Source organism: Leucopleurus acutus (genome assembly GCF_964270905.1).
Source record: "Leucopleurus acutus genome assembly, chromosome: 10".
NCBI classification, from domain to species: Eukaryota; Metazoa; Chordata; class Mammalia; order Artiodactyla; family Delphinidae; genus Leucopleurus; species Leucopleurus acutus.
Genome location: NC_139153.1, coordinates 52,489,608 through 52,513,543, shown reverse-complemented (window position 1 = coordinate 52,513,543; position 23,936 = coordinate 52,489,608). Strand labels below are relative to the sequence as shown.

The 23,936-nt window shown below is 43.3% G+C and overlaps 1 protein-coding gene across 2 annotated transcripts in view; it reads right to left on the bottom strand.

Moving 5' to 3' along the window:
• GLB1 (galactosidase beta 1) overlaps positions 1 to 23,936 on the bottom strand; it is a 96,739-nt gene that overhangs the window by 17,253 nt on the left and 55,550 nt on the right. For both annotated transcript variants that reach the window (XM_082849102.1, XM_082849103.1), the window contains 5 exons: positions 15,149 to 15,223; positions 12,366 to 12,455; positions 8,926 to 9,039; positions 7,172 to 7,303; positions 5,007 to 5,246 (listed from right to left, as the gene is read on the bottom strand). In XM_082849102.1, the coding sequence (XP_082705228.1) occupies positions 5,007 to 5,246; positions 7,172 to 7,303; positions 8,926 to 9,039; positions 12,366 to 12,455; positions 15,149 to 15,223 (651 nt within the window). The remainder of the gene's footprint in view (positions 1 to 5,006; positions 5,247 to 7,171; positions 7,304 to 8,925; positions 9,040 to 12,365; positions 12,456 to 15,148; positions 15,224 to 23,936) is intronic.

The following is a 23,936-nucleotide window of genomic DNA, read 5'->3' as shown; positions in this document are numbered from 1 at the left end:
CAAAAATAAATTAAAAAATAATAAATAAATCTTAAAAAAATGTTAAAAAAAAGGACCTTTAGTTCCTCCTCAAGGGCTATAGATAATATTCTAAGCCATGTCCTGTGAGCTGTCTTATAGATACTGAAACCCCCACCAGGTGGAAGAGGTTAACTACACGAGGACCAGACTGTAGCCATCACATAAGTTGCCACAATTCAGAGAACTGGCCTCAAGGAAATGGTTACAAACCGACCCTGGAGCTGAAGATTAACTGTACTTAAAACAATCAAGATGATGGTGGTCAGACCACCACAGGACCAATTTCAAGACAACTGTCAGAGCTGACTGTGCTGTTTCTATATGTAGCCCCCTCCGTCCACCTATAAAAGCTCTTGCCCCCTGATTGTCAGTTGGAGTGTGGGGGAAGTCGGCTTTGGACAGGAGTCTGCCCTCCCCACCACTTGCCAGCCTTGGAAATAAAGTAAACTTTCCTTTCCACCAACCTTGCCTCTTTATTGGCTTTTGAGCAGTGAGCAGCTGGGCCCACCTGTGCTAACAGATTTTGGCTCCCAATGTGAAGCTGCACTCTCACAATATCTGGCTCCTTGGAGTTTTCTCCAGCAGAGCTGCCACCATGACGATGCACTGGGATGGCTGCAAGGAGCCCACTGCTCATGGTTCGCTGGCCCTGAGAGGGGGATTTCGGGGTGTTCCTAGCAGCTGCCAAAACCATTTGTTTCGGGGCTCCTCCCTGTTTCTCCCCTGCTCGCCGCTGGCTGCCAACGTACGCTTTTCCTTGGTGGAACAGAAAGATGCCTCTGGACGAGCTGATGAGCTCCAAGACCAAGGTAAGTTCACTGGTGTGCACCTGGGCAAACTTCTCTTTTGAGCATGAGGTGCTATTTGGGCATTTTGCCAATTGGTTCTGATGTGTGTCTGATGTTGAGAACCATTTGTGAGCACTGAGTGTCATTTGGGCATTTTGCCAATTGGTTCTGATGTGTGTCTACCATTGAAGACCGTTTGTATTGGAAAGTGTTTGTTTGGGACTCCGTATTGGTCATTCTCTCAGAGGATCTGTGACAGTTCTGTCTTCTGGTGTGTGAGTGTGTATTCCATTTGTGTCTTTGGTATTTTTGTTGCCTTTTGTAAAATGAGAAATTCAGGTTCAGTTCATTAGAAAGATTTTAGCTATGACACTGTGACTAAATAAAAAGAAAGATGATTTCTTAAAACACCATGTGGCCACCAACAGTATTCTTCAAACTCCGAAAAAAATTGGTTAAGATGAAATTCTTTTGAAATTCCAAAACTGGTTATTTTTGTATATGTAGTTAGAGAAAGCTAGCTTGATAAATACTTTTTTTTTTCTCAGAATTCTGACCCTGAGAGAACAAAAATATGCTTAGGAGAAAGTTTGAAGTTAACTCTTAACACATCCTTGAAATACAAACACAGCTCACTTTGCCTGAGACTTCAGCCTTGGGTTAATTAATAGAACTTCAAGCCAAAAACAAAAAAAAAGAAAAAAAAGGAGAGGAAAGAGGACTTAGGTGTATTAAACATACACCTGGTACCACATTAAAGAGAAATTGTGCATGAAAAAAATGTATGTTTTTAGAGGTTACGGAATACGTTCTTAAGTTTGCCAATCAGAAAATGCTGGTATAACAGTTCAATTACTTGTTCCTTAGTTTTATTAAGGTTTTAAAGGGTTAAAAATTGTAATATGTAAAAATGACAAGGGAAACATTTCAGTATATAAAGCAAGTAGGATGTGTGTTGTTGGCAAGAGAAAATATAAAAAATGGAGATATTTTTGTTTTCTGTTTTTTTTTTCCTTTGGCCATGCCACGTGGCATGCAGGATCTTAGTTCCCCAACCAGGGATCGAACCTATGCCCCCGGCAGTGGAAGTGTGGAGTCCTAATCACTGGACTGCCAGGGAATTCCCTGGAGATATCTTTGTTGAGGGATAAAAGGAGAATAATTTTGTCCTAAAGCTGGTTGCTTCTGGATGGGAAAAAAATAAGGGACAAATTAATATGGATACAGAAAGTATCCTGTTTTTGTAAAAGAAGGTATTTTGAGAAAAGAATTTTGTACATTGTTAAGATCAATTAAGATTAGATTGAATTTAATTATGTAAATGAATTTTGTTATTAACAGTAAGCTGGTACAAGGTGGGAATCTGGTTTTCTCTCTGTTAAGAGAACAAAGTTTTCCTGGAATACTGAGCTGCTTTTGAAAACAGATTGTAAGTTTCTTTATCTATCTAATTTTGAGTTTTCCAGAGGGCCCCTGAGGAATCTCAGAGAGAACTATTGATAAGGAATTTGAAGAATTCTAATGGAAAGCTACTGTTTTTCTTCTAACTATACTTCTGACCCCAATGTTCAGGATGGAAAAAAAAGTTTAATGAAGTTGTCACAGAGTATAACTACTAATGATGTGTATCACTGCTGGCTTTAAGTTTACTGCTTAAAGCACATGTACAATGTTTGTGTGACGACTAGGTATAACTGATAAAATGTATAGCCTATAAACTGTTTCCCCATCAACAGACTTTTCTGTACTTGTTTGTTATGTCTGATTAGTTTTCCCCCAATGTAGATGACTAGACAAATATATAAACAAAAAGTGGGTCTAGCACTGAGGGACATGAATGGACCCAGAGTAGGCAACTGAGCCACTATGGCAACTGAGCCACTATGGCAACTTGGAAAAATACATTGATTATCAATGTTTTCTATTTACAATTGAAAGGGGAAAATGATAGAAGAAATTTCACATATTGAGGTATGGGGAAGTCATTCTGTCTTATACCTGATTTAATTTGAACTTTAGGCTAACCAAACAGCCTGTTTATGGCCTATTAAACATACACTGTACATCCACTTTAACCATTAAGGAAAAAAATACATTCAGAGAATAGTACAAAAATACGTTTTGGGGCTTCCCTGGTGGTGCAGTGGTTAAGAATCTGCCTGCCAATGCAGGGGACACAGGTTCGAGCCCTGGTCTGGGAAGATCCCACATGCCACGGAGCAACTAAGCCCGTGGGTCACAACTACTGAGCCTGTGCTCTGGAGCCTGCGAGCCACAACTACTGAGCCCGCATGCCACAACTACTGAAGCCTGCACGCTTAGAGCCCGTGCTCTGCCACAAGAGAAGCCACCGCAATAAGAAACCTGTGCACCACAACGAAGAGCAGCCCCCACTTGCTGCAACTAGAGAAAGCTGTGCACAGCAACAAAGAACCAAAGCAGCCAAAAGTAAATAAATAAAATGAATAAATTTATTTAAAAAGCTGATCTTTAAAAAAAAAACATTTTGATTATTATCCTCATTGCAATATGTCTACTAATTTTCAAATGTTTGTCCAGGTACTATGACAAGGCAATCAAAGACAGAGGCAATGTTTTCATAATACAAAATATTGATGCTAAGCTTGGAACATGAAATTATTTCCAACTCTGTGTCCATTCCCCAAATTAGGCAGGACTAGGCCCCATTTCAGCAGGAAGTAGCCAGAACAGTTGTCACCCCATTCCCTCAAAGATTTGGGGGAAAATGGAACAGAAATGGAACTAAAACCAAGTTCCTCTGCTAAGTTTATGATTAATCTCTCTATCCAAAACTTTATTCCCTTTCTTGTTCTATACCTGTCCCTCATCAAGACTGGGGAGTATCAAAGGAAAAGGGGGATTGAAATGGAGCAGGACCCTATTGTCCTTCCCCCCCCACCCCCCCCACCCCCCCCCCCCCCCCGCCATGTCCTCCATCTGCCTTTTGTCTTGTAGAAAAACTTTAGCCAAAGGATAGGTTTAATGAGAGAAGTGGGAAAATACAGAAGCAAAGGAAAACAATCAAATAGGACAAAACATTAATAGTTTAGTCATTAAGCAAAGTCAAGGACTTTAATTCCTCCTCAAGGGCTATAGATAATATTCTGAGCCATGTTCTGTGAGCTGTCTTATAGATACTGAAACCCCCACCAGGTGGAAGAAGTTAACTACACGAGGACCAGACTGTAGCCATCACATAAGCTGCCACAATTCAGAGAATTGGCCTCAAGGAAATGGTAACAAACTGACCCTGGAGCTGAAGATTAACTGTACTTAAAACAATCAAGATGAAGGTGGTCAGACCACCACAGGACCAATTTCAATATGACTGTCAGGCTGACTGTGCTGTTTCTATATGTAGCCCCCTCCGTCCACCTATAAAAGCTCTTGCCTGCTGATTGGGGGCAGGGGGGAGTCAGCCTTTGGGCGGGAGTCTGTCCTCCCCACCCCCAATTGCTGGCAACCAAAATAAAGCAAACTATCCTTTCCACCAACCTTGCCTCTTTATTTGGCTTTAGAGCAGCAAGCAACTGGACTCACTCTTGGTAACAGTGGCCACTAAATATTTGTTGAATGAATAACTGAGTCATGATAAGGGCATCTAGGATGAAAACAGGACTTGGAAGTGGAGAAGACAATGGTGAAAGAAGACATGCTGATGTCTTCAAAGAATAAAGGAGAGTGAGCAGGCAGTAAAGTGGCCAAGGGAGAGCTGAGGATGGTACAGACAGTGGTGGATGCCCCCAGGGCACAGGGGCACTTTCACACGGAGGTGGGGGTGTTCTGAGAGTATAGAGTTAGGCATGAACAAGAGAAAGCAGGTTCCCCAGATATTCACCCCTTTGCCTGGGCCAGATTTTCTTCAGGATAAAGAAGAAGGGCTCCTCCTAGGCACTTTCCAAGGGGACTATGATTTTTCTTAGAGGAAGGAGGAAGTTTCTAAAGGAAGTTGTCAGTCAATGAAAATGGGGTAGATGGTGTACCTTCATGCTGACCATTGCATCTTCAAAGATCTGCCATGGTCCTGCTCCTGAGAAATGGGTAAACTTCCAAAGAAAACCCTCCACTCTCAGACTCACACAGCATCCCATTAGCAGCTCTTTTTGATTCTCAATCAGAGACTGAAAACCAGATGTCTGAGGCCTGAATTCAAACACTTCCCATGAAGACACATACCTTGGTCCATCCGGAAAACTGGATAAAGGTGTCCTGGGGCAAGTCTGGGATCCCACTGGGAATAGAGAAATTAGCCACATAAAAGGCCGGGAGTGTGTAGTCAGATGGGCTGTGGGCACAGCCGCTGTCATGGCCATCCCAGGTCCCCAGGTGGCTGCGTACTGCATCCTCCATGTCCAGTGGGAAGATCTCCCAGTTGGTGAGGATATTGGAATCAAGAGTCAGGTTAGAAATAAGACCCTGTAAAGGAGAAACAGAGCAATGAGCTGGGGGTGGGGGTGGAGGTTGGCTTGAAGTGACTCTGTGTTCCAGCCCTGAATTCCTGGGAAAAGCAAACTGGGATATGAAACACAAACAGTATATGCAGACTCAAACGGTGTGTACATCAAAGGGACAGATCTGGCTTGAGGCCAGAGCTTTTGATCCCAAATCCCCAATCTTCAGTGTTTGGTTCAGAGACACTGCTAGAATGGAGGAAATGATGGAATTTGAGGATGAGAGAGTGAGTGGCGGGGGGGATGCAAAAGAACATCCAGCCCACTGTAAAAGGATAGAAAGGGCCGTGATGATGATAGGGAGCCTCAGACTCACATTCTGAAGTTGCTCTATTTGTCCAGCAGGGGCAGGGGCCTGGGGTGTCCAAGACACCAGCCACTGCATCGAAGCCTTTGCTCATGGTTTATCTGGCTTTCTCTTCCCAGCCTTTTAAAAAATTAATTAATTATTGGCTGTGTTGGGTCTTCATTGCTGTGCACAGGCTCTCTCTAGTTGCAGGGAGCGGGGGCTACTTTTCATTGTGGTGTGCAGGCTTCTCACTGTGGTGGCTTCTCTTATTGCGAAGCACGGGCTCTAGGTGCACGGGCTTCAGTAGTTGTGGCACGTGGGCTCAGTAGTTGTGGCACGTGGGCTCAGTAGTTGTGGCTCACGGGCTCTAGAGCGCAGGCTCAGCAGTTGTGGTACACGGGTAAGTTGGTCCACAGCATGTGGGATCTTCCCGGATCAGGGCTCAAACCTGTGTCCTCTGCATTGGCAGGCAAGTTCTTAACCACTGTGCCACCAGGGAAGTCCCTCTTCCCAGCCTTTTATGAGGGGAACTTCTCCAACCCAGTGGGATCCCAAATTAGTCCCAGGACACTTCTCAATATCAAGCCTCAATTGTCCAATTAGTAATTCAATAGGCATTAACAAGGCAGCTGGGTGCCAGGTCCTGGGGACTTAGACACCTCATAAGAGTCCCCATCACTCTATAGGTCAGCATGGCCTGTGACAGCCAAGCAGGAAGGCCACTAATTACAGCCTGAGCACAAGGACTGTAACAGGGACATTTCTACTGGAGACAAAAGTGGCCCCTGTATAGCTATTCCCTAAGAGTGTCACTGCCTTGCCTCCGAGGTGTCACCAGGAGGGTCAGGGAATAGCCCCAGACACCTGTCCTCTCCTAGAGTGGGTGGTACCATCATTCCCTCAGTGAAGACTTCCCTCTTCTAGCAGATGGTGAGCTACCCACGGGGTCGTCCATATCTCAACATCCTTGCATCCCCCAAAGCGCCTCACGGAGCATGTGCACAGACTATGAACTGCACAAATGTTTGCTGAATAATGCTCTCAAAATGTACATTAGAAAAATGTATTTGCACTAGACACCTAGGCACAGACTAACCAACAGAAGTGAGAGGCAGTGCACCAAGGGGAAGGTTCTCTGCAATTCAAGAGTTTGTCCTGGTTCATCCACATCCATAAAACAGAGCAGACCGAATGCTAAGCTGGCTTTGTTGGCAAGGGCGTGCCTTTTGCGACCTCAGTGGGTTTTTTAAGCAAAGGAAAAGCATGGTGCAGTGGCTTTCTCCTCCTGTTTCTTACTAAAGGATGACTGAATTCAAACGCAAAGGAAGGCTTCTGTTTGCAAAGCTCAACTTTCTCATCACCTGCAGAGGAAAACAGTTCTTCAAAATAACCCAACTTCTAGGTTGCAAAACAAATCAGGGTAGGTTCACTCATCAAATACGGAAAGGTGGGTGTGCTTTTAAAAATTACTTCTATGTGAACAGGGCTGGAGGTAAAGAGTGTATGTGGGAGAGTTTTTAAATGCATTTACAGAAACTTCTCTAGTGGCTTAGGCACAGGTCAACCTTTGAACCTCACTCCTACAGGGAAGCTACGCCTACCTTAAAATCGTTGATAGAATTGCCGTAGTTCACACGCCCCATGTTCTCCACCAGGAGGTCCAGGGTGGCTCCAGCTTTCCCTGTTATGTTCAGGGTGATCACAATATTTCGCTCAAGGACTCCGTGGGGGACCTGTCAGTTCAATGCCAAATGAGAGTTAACTAGGGTGGGAGGGTCAGCAGAGAGGCAGCCCGCTCAGTTAGTTCAGCACTCGTTTTCCTGCCTGGAAGTGTCACCAGACTTGGGAGGAAATGCTCTGATGGCTCCTTTGCCCAAGTTACTGGCCAGATGCCCACGTTCCAGAAATCACTGCTTTCTACACAAGAAGGTCAGCAGACTCAGCTCCCAGCAAGGAAGGGGCAAGGCTGGTTTCCCTAGCTCTGGGATGTTTTGTTGTGCATCTATTTCTATTTTTAAATTTTGTATTTATTGTTATTTTTTATTTTTATCTTATTATTATTTTTTTAATATTTTGGCCCCACTGCACGGCATGTGGGATCTTGGTTCCCTGACCAGGGATCGAACCTGCGCCCGCTGCAGTGGAAGCTCGGAGTCCTAACCACTGGACCACCAGGAAAGTCCTTTATTTTTTAAATTAAATTTTTATTTTGTATTGGGGTGTAGTTGATTTACAACATTGTGTTCGTTTTAGGTATACAGCAAAGTGGTTCAGTTATACATACATACGTATGTATTCTTTTTCATATTCTTTTCCCATATAGGTTATAACAGAGTGTTGAGTAGCCCGTGTATCTATTTTTAACAGAAAGGGGATAGAGGCAAAAATTCCAGGGGAAGATTCCTAGTACAGGAACCTCTTCACGTTCTCACAGCAAAAAGGCAGTCACAAAAAGTAGCTTCTAAACAACATGGAGAGAGGAGACAAAATCAGACAAACGAGATAAAATCAGTGAGTTGGGTGGAATAGTCTCACTTCAAAATACCTGACATGGTGCATTAACCACAAAGATGAAATAATAAAATGAGGGGAAACAACAGGTATTTTAGCAGCAACATATTCCTAGTTTTGTTAAATGCAAGATTAAAAAAAAAAAATGACCGTAATTCACTAAGACAACCCCCAGACTGAAATTTTAGGAACTGCTGCCAGTATACACATAATGTCTTAGACACTTGCTGCCGCTGAAATTAAAGCCGCGAATGACAACAGAATGGAAATACTTTCATTTAAAATTTTCTGAACAAGTTTTCTTGGTTAGGAAAAATCTCTTCGTGTGTTTTTTTTCACATGATTGTTTCAGTGAGAGGAAGGGAAATCCTAAAATGTTATTTTTACTTTGCTACAAAACCAAAGCCTTTGTGTCTTTTTGCTCTAATTATCAGGAACAAGCTGACAGAATATAATTTCTCATGTAATGAAGACCCACAGTTACATGAGTCATCCGGGGTGTACAAACGGACCCTGCCCTCCAGGAGCAAAGAAGACATGGGTGACACACATGGTCAATCAGAGGGGATGGCCCTGGATTTGGGGCAACCAGGAAGCTTTCCGAGGAGGTGGGGCCTTAAGCACAGTCCTGCGGTTCGGATGGGTGAGGGGGTGTATCTCAGGTAGACAGAGCACAGGTGAGGCTACCTCAGCAAGCAAGGGGCGGAGCTAAGGGGCATCACGAGGAGGGGTAGAGCCTGAGGATGGAAAGGCAGCAACGGCCTTGACTGTCATGTTACCAAGTGCAACCCACAAACCCCCTCTCTCGTGGGGGCAGACCCACAAGTACAGAGAGAATTCTTACCCCATCCACAGAGACGTAGGCCCGATCATGGACACCATTGAAGGGCGAAGAGAGGGGTGTTGGGTCGCTGCAGTCTTGAGGAAGTGTTGTTCGGTACAGCACAAACCCAAAGTACTGGTTAGAGAAGGATGCAAGAAAAAGACATCACTCTTGCCATTCACGTTAGGAGAACTTGGTCACCCTCGATCTGTGTGAAAGTGACATTTCTAAAACCAGAGGAATGAAATGCTTCCCCAGCCTCGGCAAAAATTCCATCTGAGAGAAGGGAACCGGCTTCATCTTCGGGTCATAGAATAAAACTATCACAGCAGCGAACTGCAAGGAAGCCTGAAGAGTGTTTTGTCAAACGTCACCTCCCCTCCCACAAGAGGGAACTGGGCCCTGGAATGTGTTAAGTGATTTGCCCAGAATCACTCAGGGGGATCCCATCCTGTATATCCCAAAGTTATTTCTGTTACCTCAAAAACCAGAACCGCGGGCTTCCCTGGTGGTGCAGTGGTTGAGAGTCCGCCTGCCGATGCAGGGGACATGGGTTCGTGCCCCGGTCTGGGAGGATCCCGCGTGCCGCGGAGCGGCTGGGCCCGTGAGCCATGGCCGCTGAGCCTGCGCGTCCGGAGCCTGTGCTCCGCAACGGGAGAGGCCACAACAGTGAGAGGCCCGCGTACCGCAAAAAAAAAAAACCAAAAAAACCAGAACCAAAGACAACAACAACAAAAGGCAAATGGCAACAGAATGCTCGGTAAAACATTCTCCAGATCCTTGGGCCAAATCCGCTCTAACATACAAAACAAGAGTCAATCAGAAACTGTTTAAAGTGGAGGCACGAGGGAAACCGACAGAGATGGGGGTGTAACCTGTCGCTAAGTCAGTAAGTACTTTGAGAGCTGGGATCCCTGGTCCGAAAGGAAGGCCCCAACAGTCAGCCTCGGTTCGTGGCTTCCTGCTGTGGCCATTAGCTGGGGGAGGTGGATAAATTCTGAGTCATACAAGAGAGTCCAAATGGAAATCCAGCAGGGAACAGAGACAAAGTTCCCTACTCCTCGGGCCCCAAAAGAAAGTGCACCCCAGGTAAGTGGAGAGATGCCTTGCAGGAGTGGAAGGAAAACGCTAACACATGTTCCTGTGTTGCAGGAAAGTGCTGAACTCAAGAAATGCTATTGCTGTCGCCAGCCAAACCTTCAAGTGCAAGGATGCCTCCCTCCCAGACTCCAAATCTCCATCTCTCTCTTGTTTTTATCTTTTGAAAGTACCAAAGTGGTGAGTCCTAACTCAGAGGCCGAGGAAAACTTAGCCAGGGGTTTCCAGGAGGGGAGCAGAAGCTGAGATGCTCCCTGCAAAGGCAAAGCTGAGGCCTCTGGGGATGGGGTGGGGGGCAGCTGCAGGGGTACCAGGGCTGCACCCCAATCCCTGCAGCTGTGCCCGCCAAAGGGTTTGCTGGAAATAAATCTTCTATGGGCTTGTCTCAGATCTGAAACAGCCAGGGCCCAGGAGCCCCACCCGATCTGAGAGCACTGCCTTGGCCAAAGATGAGAGAGCAGAAGGGGTCTGAGGAAGAACAAGGGCTGCCGGTGTCTACACGTGAACCTGGGATTCACTTCCCAGGTTCCTACTGCTCTGTGTCGTGTCTTGTCTGATGTGCTCAGACCCTACTAGGTGGAGAAGACAGGTAGATGAAGACGTGGACGTACAGTCAGTGTGTGTTAGAACCAGAGAAAGAACCTACCCAACCCTAATGAAAAAGTGTGGGGTGGGGAGCTTAATTATTCATTTTTATTTATCACAAAGCAGTGCAGTTGGAGTGAAATCACAAGTATAACAATAGTAACTGGAGGCAAAATACGTTAAAGTGAGATCAGATGTGCTATTATTCCCTCGAGAAGGTGATCTCTCCGGGAAGTCAGAAAGGAGGGCCGAGATAACTTTCCATTTCAAAAAACAGGGCTGAGATCCTAAGTGATCAAACTGAACATTGAACCAAAGGCAAATGGGCATGGGCATCCTGAAATGGTGCCCTGAGAAGAACACATCACCGCTGTCACATTTGCGCCAAAAATGTTTCACTGAATCTAACCAGTGAGGGGCCGTATACAAAACTGGGCTGACCTCTTCAGACATGTCCATGTCATGAGAGAAAGAAAAAAAGACTCAGGAACCGTTTCAGATGAAAGAAGACAATGTGTGATCATGAACTGGAAACTGGACTGAAAGAAGACAATGTGTGATCATGAACTGGAAACTGGACTGAAAAAAAGTTAAGTTATAAAGGACACCATTGTAATGACCAGGGCTACCTGACTTTGGAATGTGTATTAGATAATAAGATTGTATCAATGCTCAATTTCTTTCTTTTTTTAAAAATCGATTTATTTATTTATTTTTTAAAAAATTTTGGCTGCATTGGGTCTTCGTTGCTGCACGGGCTTTCTCTAGTCGTGGCGAGCTGGGGCTACTCTCTGTTGCAGTGCGCGGACTTCTCGTTGCGGTGGCTTCTCGTTGCGGAGCACAGGCTCTAGGCACACGGGCTCAGTAGTTGTGGCTCGCGGGGTTAGTTGCTCCGTGGCACGTGGGATCTTCCTTGACCAGGGCTAGAACCCGTGTCCCCTGCATTGGCAGGTGGATTCTTAACCACTGTGCCACCAGGGAAGTCCCAATGCTAAATTTCTTAAGGGTGATCATTATTTATGGTCGTGTAGGATAATGTCCTTTTAAAAAATATATGCTGTAATATTTAAAGGTGAAGTGTCATGATGTTGACAACTACCTCAAACTGCTGAAAAAAAAAGCAGTTGACTGCGTATACACACAGAGAAAGATAAAGCAAGTGAAGTAACTGTTAACACTTGGTAAATCCAGGTGAAAGCTCTACGGGTGTTTGTTGTACTATTCTGGCAAGTTTTCCAAAATAAAAAGTTGGGGAAAACTTTTACAATAAAGATGGGGCTGTGGCCTGGAGAATAAACACACACACACACACACACACACACACACACACACACACACACGATGTACTGTTCTTGTTCTCTTCAAAAGCAGGAAAAAGAATCTCTAATAACCTAATCTATTAAGAACACAGTCCTTCTACCTTTGAGCTAAGGACAAATAATTGTCTTTTTTGAGTAATAAAATAGTGGTTTTCCTCTGATACCTTATACGAAAGATTAATTATGTCCTAAATATACTCAATTTATAGCTTGTACAGAATTATGCTGAAGCAGGTTGAGCTACGACCTATCTGATAATAAGAAATGGGGGGAAAACACAGGAAAGATCAGCTCACCATGTAGTACTTAGAACTAAAGAGAGCGTGGAGATCCATGGTTAATTTATGTGGGGTCTGATTTATCTACTTACCGTTTTGGTCTCTGTGTTCAGAACAGGCAGTGCAGAAAGCACATTTTTGCAAGTAGAAAAAAGGTGAAGCATTACCTTTGAAGGCCTACCTGTTTCACCTGGATAAATGTCAAGGGATAAACGCTTTTTACGGGTCCAGAGGGACACAGAATGTCGAGAGCTTCCTCCACTGTCTTTAACTGAAAAGAAACAAAAGCGGCATTCACTCACTGTTACCCCTCCCTGGTAATCACAGTTGAGAATAACGTCATTGACCAACCCCTAAATAAATTGAAATGGTTCAAATTCTACTTAGTGCTGTCCCCCAGTCACCTTCAATCAATTCCATCTATTCCTTAACTCTGGATGAAAATTAACAGATGATAAACTTAAAAATAGTTTCAAACATACCTATCTGCAAACACAACCTGCTGTATATGAAAGGCCCTTAAAATGCATGAAAACCAAAGCTCCGTAAAGCCTTCCCACCACTCCCAATGAAGTAGCTCCGACTGTGCCCTCCTCTGAATTGGTCTGCGGCATGTTTCCCACGCCTGTATCACTTTCCAGTTGTTTATACCACTGCTGTCCTTGCTGACCGTCAGCTCCTTAAGGGCAGGGTCTGTACTGAGCTTACCTCCAATGCCAGCACAAGGTAGACACTCAATTCATACTTATAATTGTGTATTCTTGCAGCTCATGGTGTTTATTCTGATGCAATAACAACAATGATAATGGCTATGAGCTCTGGCTGCCTCCAGGGGAGACATCACTTTACCCGCATACCTCACTGAATCCTCACAACACCGGGAAAAGCAGGCATTATGGTCCCTTTTTAGTAAAGAAGAAATGGGGCTCAGAGCAGCTCACTTGAATCAAGGCACAGACAGGATTTGCAGTTAGGTTTGGCTCCAAACCCAGGGCTTTCCCTAATACGATACTGGTCAGGAATTTTTTTTTTTTTGGTATGCAGGCCTCTCACTGCTGTGGCCTCTCCCGTTGCGGAGCACAGGCTCTGGACGTGCAGGCTCAGCGGCCGTGGCTCAAGGGCCCAGCCGTTCCGCAGCATGTGGGATCTTCCCAGACCGGGGCACGAACCCACGTCCCCTGCATCGACAGGCGGACTCTCAACCACTGCGCCACCAGGGAAGCCCCAGTCAGGAATCCATCAATTCAGCTGAGTGGGTGCTCTCCCACTTGGACAACTAAAGGAACTCAACTCATGGTGAAAGCTTTTATCCTATATAACTATGTTCTACTTAAACTTCATTTAGTTATTTGCTATCTTCAATTGTATATATTTAGTTTCTGGTCTCACAATTTTCCTTCCTGGTAAACAAAATGTGCTCTGGTACTAAGGTAGCTATGTTTTAGCAATATTGTTGTTTGAAACATTTGCAATTATTTTCTATTGCATAAAAATAAAATTTTCACAGCTCTGTAAAGACATAAATCGGGACTTCCCTGGTGGCACAGTGGTTAAGAATCGCCTGCCAAGGGCTTCCCTGGTGGCGCAGTGGTTGAGAGTCCGCCTGCCGATGCAGGGGACACGGGTTCGTGCCCCAGTCTGGGAAGATCCCACGTGCCGCAGAGCAGTTAGGCCCGTGAGCCGTGGCCGCTGAGCCTGCGTGTCCGGAGCCTGTGCTCTGCAACGGGAGAGGCCACAACAGTGAGAGGCCTGCGTACCTCAAAAAAAAAGAATCGCCTGCTAATGCAGGGGACACAGGTCTGATCCCTGGTCCGGGAAGATCCCACATGCCGCAGAGCAACTAAGCCCGTGCGCCACAACTACTGAAGCCCATGCACCCTAGAGCCCGTGCTCTGCAACAAGAGAAGCCACCACAATGAGAAGGTCATGCTCCGCAACGAAGAGTAGCCCCTGCTCGCCACAACTAGAGAAAGCCCATACGCATCAATGAAGACCCAGCACAGCCAAAAATTAAAAAATTTTTTAAAAAGACTCAAACCAACCCTTTCCTTAAGTAGTAGTAGCAATGAACAAGTAGAAGATACTCCCTTTACAAGTGTGATTAAAGTTTGGTTAATCTAAAGCAAGATTCCTATCAGGCAGAGAGACCACATGCTTTGTAGATCATAACACACCTATCCGACACTAGGTGGAAAATGTTACAAGAGCTCAACCAACCAATGATACATCAAAGGGCTTCATGAATGGAAAAATTATACAATCATGTTTGGTATTTTGTTTAAAGATAAAAACTTATGATGCTATTTTAGAATTATCAAGATTCTTAAGAAATATGTAACTTTTTTTTCCTTGTGAGTTAACCCATGTAGGAGTTAGGGATTATCAGAGGGGAAAACCTGAAGACACAGATGGTCAAAACAAATTGATTTGGGCTACGTCACTCCTATCAAATGAAACCTCGCTTCTTTGTCTCTTTCCCTAGAATAAAATGGTCTTCACTCATATTTATGATTCATTTCTAGCTTTCCCCCCTGATGTCCCAATTACCATATAAGCCACGAGGACATAATTTTGAGATGGAGGGGAGTGTATAATTGAGGGTTAATGCCTGTGCCTTTTGAGAACCCCCTCTGAGAAAGGTGAATTATAGAAGAGAACATCACCAGCCATAACAATAAGGTGCACGTTATTCCCACAAGGGCTCCTAGTACTGCTTTTGACATGGATAATGGAACCAAAATGATCTAAGAATGCCCGCTCGTGCCCCACGTGCTCACCCTGTCAACATGCACACAGAGTCTCTCACCTCCCGTGTCCCTGTTTTCCCAGAAACATCATCCACCCCATCAGTCTCACAGAAAACAAGTTCACAGAAAAATAACGAACCGATTCCCCAGCATAACACTTTCACTCACGATTGCTGAATTCCACTCTCAATGTTTCTGTCATTTTGTTTTTTCTTACCTTTTTCAGACCAACTTTTCCATATGCAAACTTCGGTGTGGATGGAGGGATAGGGCCTTCCGGTAATTTTTCAAACTATAAACCAGAGTGGAAAAAGACAGAAAAGAAAAACAGCTGTTAAACTCTCAGAAACATATCTATACAATTCATGTTTCAAAAGGAGGGTCAAAGAGTCAAACAACAGTGCCAGTGATTTTTGGAAAGGCAAAGGAACCAAAAACTCTCCCCAAAACAGAATCTAAGTGTGTATCTTTGTCTGTTCTTTAAGCTCCAGGAATCATTCAAATAATTATAGAACAAAAGACTTCAAACCGAAAGCAAAAACAAGTAGAGAGAATAAAGGTGACAGCAGAAGACTGAAGTGGAGGAGAAAAGGAAAAAGGCACATGGTAAAACGGACTCTGAAGGGAGGGAGTTTACAGTAGGAAAAGATGGTATTTGCAGATTAAATCTCATTGGTAGATTAAAGTTTTGTGTCAATGTTAAATTTGCTGTGGTTATGTAAGAGCATATTCCTGCCTATTCTTACAAAATACACACTCAAGTATTTAGGGGTAAAGGGTCCTGATGTCTGCAATGCTCCAGAGGTTTAGGGAACACACGGGCTTGGCGAGGGGCAAATGATGACGCAAATAGAGTGAAATGTTGACAGGGGTGAATCTGGGTGTGGAATATACAAGTGTTCTTTGTAATATTCTTAGTCTTGAAACTTTTCTGTAAGCTTGAAATTATTTTTCAATAAAAAAATTTAGAAAATAAAAATATTTTATTTTCTAAATAAAATATTAAATATGTACACACACAGAGTCACACACACAATTTATATTAACATCAGAAGGTATGGGTGTAATTCCCAGGTCTTAAAAACGTCTATGTCCATCTGGAATCTCCAAGTAGGTTGTATTATGATCTGTCAGGATCCTTACAGTTCTTTCTTTCCTCCTTTCTCCCTTCCTTCCTTCCTTCCTTCCTCTCTCTTGCTCTCTCTGCTTCCCTTTTTAAAAGTAGTAAAAAAGAGGAGGATAAAACACGGCTATAGTAAAAAGCGATAGTCTCCTGACTCACTATTCTCTTAGTTCTGTTCTTCAGAGGAAACCATTTTAAAATCATTTAATTCTTCCAATATTTTGCTTCTTTTAGTCTCTAAATAATATACTCATCTGCTATTTCTTGTTCAATCAATTTAAAGCATGATTATTGATTCCTTTAATACACGGGATTTAGCTCAGCTGTACTCTTCTGGGTATCTCCCTTTCTTACCAATGTGGTTATGTCATTTTCACTTTCTCTACTGGTTAAATTTGTAGCTTTAAATAATATCATATACTTATATCTCAGTTCTAACCAACTAAGACATCCCTTGTGTCCACACATTTAAAGATAAGGCTATTTGCACACTTTGCTGAGCTCTCCTCTCCACTCCCACCTCCAAACCATCAACTTTACTTTTTACATTGTCAGGGTTAAAGGTCTAGTCTATAGCCATAAGTCCTCCCTTCAAGTGTACATTGACTCTAAATTAAAAATCAGGGCTTCCCTGGCGGTGCAGTGTTAAGAATCCGCCTGCCAATGCAGGGGACATGGGTTCAAGCCCTGGTCCAGGAAGATCCCACATGCCGCGGAGCAACTAAGCCCATGTGCCACAACTACTGAGCCTGTGCTCTAGAGCCCGCGAGCCACAACTACTGAGCCCATGGCCACAACTACTGAAGCCCTCGCACCTAGAGCCTGTGCTCTGAAACAAGAGAAGCCACCTTAATGAGAGGCCTGTGCACCACAACAAAGAGTAGCCCCCACTCGCTGCAACTAAAAAGAAAGCCTGCATGCAGCAACGAAGACACAACATAGCCAAAAAAAAAAAAAAAAATCACCAATGCTCACATTATTATAATTATATAAATATTGCTCTCTGCACAGCTAAGTGGCGGATATGTACTGGGATGGCATGTTCTCTCTCCTTGTACATGATTTTTTTCTCTTCTTTTCCCTGGGGTTTCTAATTGCTTTCTTTTTTCTTGTCTGCCGTTAGGTTAACACCTCTTTAGGTTGTTCCAAATTTCCAGAGATGGTATCAAGTTTCTCCCACCACTCTTTTCCCCCCCTAGAAAACTTCTTACTGGAACCCTCAGTCTTCCTGCTCCAAGGCTTGACAGTCAAGGATTTTTTTTTAACTTTTATATTTTATTTATTTATTTATTGTCCCGCCACATGGCTTGTGGTATCTTGATTCCCTGACCAGGGATTGAACCTGGGCCCACAGCAGTGAAAGCGCTGAGTCCTAACCACTGGACCACCAGCAAATTCCCTGAGAGTCCAGGATTCACCTTCATTATTCTTCTGGCTTTTCCCTCCTGTTTCTAGACTCTCATGACTTCCTCATTTCACTAGAGAAATCTCAAGTAACTTCCTAAGGACTGGTACATGGGAGGTAAACTTCCTGAATCTTTGCAATGTCTGAATATGTCACATTTAATTAATAATTTGGATGAGTATAGACTTCTATATTGAAAATCATTTTCCCTTAGAATGACAAGGGTACTGTTCTGCGTCCTCTGTCACCTGCTGTGGCTCATGCCAGGCTCATTCCTGAAAAAGGTGACCAGCTTTTTCTCTCTAGAAGCTTGTAGGCTGTTTATCCTCGATGTCCTAAATTTTTATAAGGATGTGTCTGGATACATATATTTTTTACATTCATTATGCTAGGCAACTCAGATATCCTTTTCTGTTTTGGAAAAAAATTCTGTACTGTTTCTTTGATGTTTTCTTTTTCTCCATTTTTTCCCCCCTTCCTTGTAAGTAACCTGCACATCCTAGATTCTTCCTCTGTATGTCTCATATATTCTCTCGTTTCCATCTCTGTCTTCTGGTTCTAATTTCTAGGATATTATTTTTAATTCCCAATAACTTTTTCTTGGTCTCCTTTATCCAAGTATCCTGTTCTTATTTTATGGATGCAATATCTTCTCAAATCTCTCTAAAGGATATAAATTTGAGAAAGTTTGCTTTGTTTTGTTTAAGATCTCTCCTGTCTCCTGAATTCTCTGTTGCCTTTAGGGTTATTTTTCTGTTTATTTCATCTTGGTCTTTCTCTTTCCCTTTGCAGGTTTTACGGATGTGCTCAAACGTCTGGCCGTCATCCTTCGTTGTCTATTCATATTTAACGGTAATGCAGATGAATGCGCTAGCATTTGCACACTCAGCTTCTCTCTGCCAGTCTTGCTCTGGGTACAGGAGCCAGGCTTGTGCAGTTGGAAGCTTTGTTTTAGGGTGACTTGGCAGGGAGTCAGACATAATATATGGGGTCTTTGCTCTGGGGCTTTTTTTTTCAAAAAAAAAAATCCTCTGATTTTCTAACTGATAGAAAGATGCTTCCCTGATGGATAGTCTCTTTCAAAGTGGGGTGAAGAAATGAAGGACATGACAGGAAATATGTAGAGTTTCATCAGCCGTCCCATTTTCATCCTTTTCACTTCCACCCTTTCATTTCCATGCCTGCATTTCCAGGGCCCTGGTTCTCCAGGGTTCTTTAGGGCCGATCTCTCCCTGTTCCCTGTTCCTATAACCAACTCCCTTTCCATCATCACTGGGAACCTAGATTTTCTCATCCTACTTCTTCAGTCACCATTGCTCCACCTATTTTTGTTTCCCAGAAATCCGCTGAAATCTCTCATGCATGGACAGCTCCCCTCTTGTTGGCTTCATCAGAAAAAAAAAAAAAATCCTTTTTTATCATTTAGTAACATTTTGGAAGGGAGAAGAGACAAATATGTAGACAGACAGCCATCTTGAACTGGGAACCCTTTGTAGTTCTAATATTCTATGAGTCTATATTTCTGTGAAAAATTTTTTGAAAGATCATATTAAAAACGATCTTCATGACTCATAGTAACATGAATGTGAGGCCAGAGTTACTGCTAATCTTAGAGTAAGATGTAAGAGCTCTCTTCCCAGCTTTCCCTGAAGTCTAGACCATATTCTTTCTTCTTTGTAAGCTGACCCACTCCATTCCCCCCCAGCCCCATTCTGGTCAGTAAAATAAGTAAACACAAATCCACAGAGGAGACCTGACAGCTGTACAACTCGTTTTCTGAGGTCCCCTATTCACTGCACATGGGAGTGACCATGGCACATCTAACTCCTGAGCCAGGACTGCAATCCCTCTACCACATTGGAAGAAAGAGTCACCGCACAGACACCTTTATTCAACCTACATTCAGCCAGTTCTCTCATCTTATTTACTACTCACAAAGACCTTCATAGCTAGTTATTATATTTCCTTTTTAGAGCTGAGACTGAGGAACTTGCTCAAGATTTTAAAGAGGGCAAGGGAGGGAGCTGGGACTTTGACTCCAAGTCTAGTGTTGTTTCTACAGCTCCATCTTGACTCCTTTTTTGCTGAACAATAATAGAGTAGAAAGTGTCTTACCCCATAATTCCAAAACCAAAAAATCCCACAAAACCTTCTCTCTTCTAGTTTTCCTCCTACACCCCCTCCCCACTTAAGCACACATAAAGATAGGACGTAATTTTGTAATTTGCTACTGCCACTTACCAAAGGCACTTTTTTTTTTTTTTGGCGGTACGCGGGCCTCTCGCTGTTGTGGCCTCTCCCGTTGCGGAGCACAGGCTCCGGACGCGCAGGCTCAGCGGCCATGGCTCACGGGCCCAGCCGCCCCGCGGCACGTGGGATCTTCCCGGACCGGGACATGAACCCGTGTCCCCTGCATCGGCAGGAGGACTCTCAACCACAGCGCCACCAGGGAAGCCCCAAAAGCACTTTTGACATGACCAAATAGTAACAATAATTTTATTTACTTGCATATTACAGTCAAACGAATATGACAGAATTTACCTATGGTTATGTATGGTTTACATAACCATAACCTTTCAATATTAGGAGTTGAATTATTTCCAATTTTTGATATTATAAATAATATTGCAATGAACAACTTCATGTCTATAGCATTTTCCATGTTCAGAATGTTTTTTAATAAAGTTCCAAGTGAGGGGTCATTAGGTCAAATGATATAAGCATTTTATATGATTCTTTTTTTTTTTTTTTGCGGTACGCGGGCCTCTCATTGTTGTGGCCTTGCATTGGCAGGCGGACCCCCAACCACTGCGCCACCAGGGAAAGCCCTATATGATTCTTAATATAGTGTATGCCAAAGCTTTCACCAAATGTCTATACTTGTTTATGTCTTTTGCCCAATTATCTAATTGGATCTTGAATTTTTAATCAGTGGTATGAGCTCATTATATTCTCATTATTAAGCCTCCATGTGACTATTCCACTTGCCACAATCTTCTGTCTTTAAAAAAAAAATTATAGTGAATTTTCATTGATTATCATACAGCAAAATTCTAATCTTCTGTCCAGCTAATTAATATGTCAGAAAAGAAATAGACAAATATGCCAAAATATTATACTTCTGAACCTTTATTTCTCCATAGTAATTTGTACTTTAATCATAGTTTTAAGAGCAGTCATAAATACTGCTTCTTATCCTACCTGTTTAGATGGACAAATTCAACATGGGAAGCAGCTCTTTTCCCAGTGTAATCCAATAGATTCAATGGTGACCAACTTTTCTTTTCCCAAGATCTCTAATGTTTTCATTCATTTATCTAACAAGCTCTTAGGAAGTACTTTGGGAAATTCCCTGGCCAGAGTTTAGGACTCCATGCTTTTACTGCCAGGGCCCAGGTTCAGTCCCTGGTCAGGGAACTAAGATCCCACAAGCCGTGGCAAAAAAAAGGAAAGTACTTTGTGTCAGGTCTTACGCTTGGTACTAAGGATAATAACAGCCCCTAGTCCAGAGCGAGAATGTATAAACAAGTTATATTAGCAAACGAGGAGAAGTTGTGTCTTCAAGATTTCCACAGTATAATGTGGTGACAGAAAACAAAGTGTGACTAAATCTTTAGAGAGACGAAATCAAAGACAAACCCCAGAGAAGGTAAAGAGATGTGTCCTCATTTTCCAGATGGATAAGGGCAGAGGGACCAGTTTGTGCAGAGGCCAGGAGCTGTAAACTGCACCTCCTGTAAAATTCTAGAATTTTATGTACCTTCATTTTAAGGCTAGAGACTCACATATAAGAAAGTGAGAACTGAATAGCACAGGGAACTATATTCAATATCTTGTAATAACCTATAATGGAAAAGAATCTGAAAAAGACTGAAAAAGTACTGAATCACTTTGCTGTGCACCCCGAACCTGACACAACATTGTAAATTAACCACACTTCAATATTTTTAAAGTGGTACCAAAAAAAAGGGGGAGAATTGAAAGATGAGGCTTGATGAAAACAGGGGCAGAGTCATGGAAGGCATCCTGACCAGATCAGCATTTCAGAGAAACCACTCTGGAAGACAGACTAGAAAAGCCAGGTCTGTAGGAACTGAATAGACTAATTCCACAAGAGTACAGGTGACGCTTTAAAAGACTATCTATTTGGATTAGCAGATGCAAACTATTATATATAGGAAGGATAAACAACAAGGTCCTACTGTATAGCACAGGGAACTACATTCAATATCTTGTGATAAACCGTAATGGAAAAGAATATGAAAAAGAATATATATATATATGTATAACCGAGTCACTTCTGCTGTAGCAGAAATTAACACAACGTTGTAAATCAACTATACTTCAATAAGTTTTTTTAAAAAAGACTAACATTCATTAAGTAATATTCACATCGAAATCCTTAATTATCAGACGTAAACACTGTGTCCACCAGCAACATGGATCATCAAGAGACAGCTGTGTCTACCCATTGAGCTAATGTCATTCCAGCCATAAACCAAGAAGGACTATCAATCAGCCAGTGTAGACTGGTCCTGGGTCAAGTTTCAAACTTCATTAAGCTTCTGAGGTACTGAAAATCACGATGGCCATTCTCTCATGTCCAGTCCCCGCCCAGCTTCACTACCACCCTCATGGAATTCCGAGATCCCCTCCAGTCATCAAGGTCCTCAACTACAACTTAATTTCTGCAGAATGACCCATCTTCAGAAAGTCAGCTGGACTCATCTTTGATGGAATCCCTATGAAGAATTGGAACAAAACTCTTTAAAAAATCGGTCTGAAATTCATTCAAAAGCATACAAAAATAAACTCACCACTGCCCCTCTCAGGAATTGCTACCAAGGAGGAGGGCGCTACCCTATAGTATTATGCTTCATCCTCGAGGTCAAGGTGTTAACCACGTCTGGTTGAGTTTTACCCACACCAAAGAGAATACATTTAAAAATGCAAATGTCACGAGCTTTGTCACGCCTTGAAGAGTCCTGTGTAAGGGCTGCCTGGAGTCTTCACCGCTGAGCACAAGCTTGTGCAGTCTGCTGGGAAATTCCCATCTCTGGGAGTCCATGTCAGTAAAAGAGACTGTCCATCTCCACCCAGCTTACTCTTGAGATGAACTAAAGAAGAGACCCATTCGACTTTTTAAGTCTTTGGTGAAGGAAAGAGGCAGGAAGAGCTATATATGGGGGTATTTATGATCCCATTTCTTTTCCTCGATGCAGACAAATACTTTGAATACCATCTAACAAACCATCGAAGTGAACATCTACAAAGGCTCATAAGAAAGAGCTCACTTTTAAAGTCGTTCATTTCTCTCTTCCAAACCTGAAATATCAAAAAAGAGAAGTGGGGAAAGATGACCACATCTTAAGCTGCAATGTATCATAAGCTACTGAATTACATTAATTTCTGAAGACTCTGTCTCCTTCATGGGTTCATTTTACTGTGGCCACTGGTTAAATGCTTGGGATCCTCTGGGTTTGTCTTTTGCTTGGCCCGCTGCCCTTCTCACTCAGCTTCTGCGTGCAATCTCAACCTCTCCTGGACTTCAGCCTCCACCTCCACAATGAGTGCAGAATCCGTGCCAAACGGATTCTTCCTGGAGCTTCTCATTCTTAAGTGAGGTGCTGGCCAGACAGACACCTCCACCTGGATGTCCTCAGAGGCATCCTGAGCTCAACTTGCTTCTCCCTCCCCCTTCCCACCTGTGCCTTCTCTGCAACCCTCAATGTTAGCTGCTGACCCCAATACCAATCTAGTTATCCGACCAAGGTTGTAACCTGGACAAATCAATGACTCCTCATTCTTCCTCACACCGGCATTCAGCCAGTTGCCAAATTCCACCAGTTTTACCTCCTGAATAGTTTTCAAATCAACTGCTTCCTCTCCACTCCCCGTTGGCCCTGCCATCATCTAACTCCTAGGTTACTGCAGCAGCTGCTGAACTCATCTTCTGCATCCAGAAGTGCCCCAAGGGAGGGTCCTAGCAGTGCGTTCTCATGGTCATAGGTTTTTGTAAATTTTGCAGAAGTAATGCAATTTAACCACAAAAGGCTAAGACCCTCGCCTCTTTCTGCTCAGCTTTCCTGTGTTAAACATCCTCTTGGGTCAGGAGGCTTTAGAGTGGCTACAGGCATCTTTAAGATTCAACCAAAGGAGAGCTGAGGTGGGGATTTATTTAATTTGGGCACAGAATATATTTACAAGGTTCACTGTCACTCCTATGAGGAGGTAAATTATTGCTAACAGATTATGCTGACTCGCAATATGATTGTGCTCTAAGGCATCCAGCTCCAGAAATATGTGGGTTGTGGAGGGGAAACAGGGTTTAAAATGTTATGGGGCCAGATCATCAAAAAATCTACAAACAATAAATGCTGGAAAGAGTGTGGAGAAAGGGAACCCTCTTGCACTGTTGGTGGGAATGTAAATTGATACAGCCACTATGGAGAACAGTATGGAGGTTCCTTCAAAAAC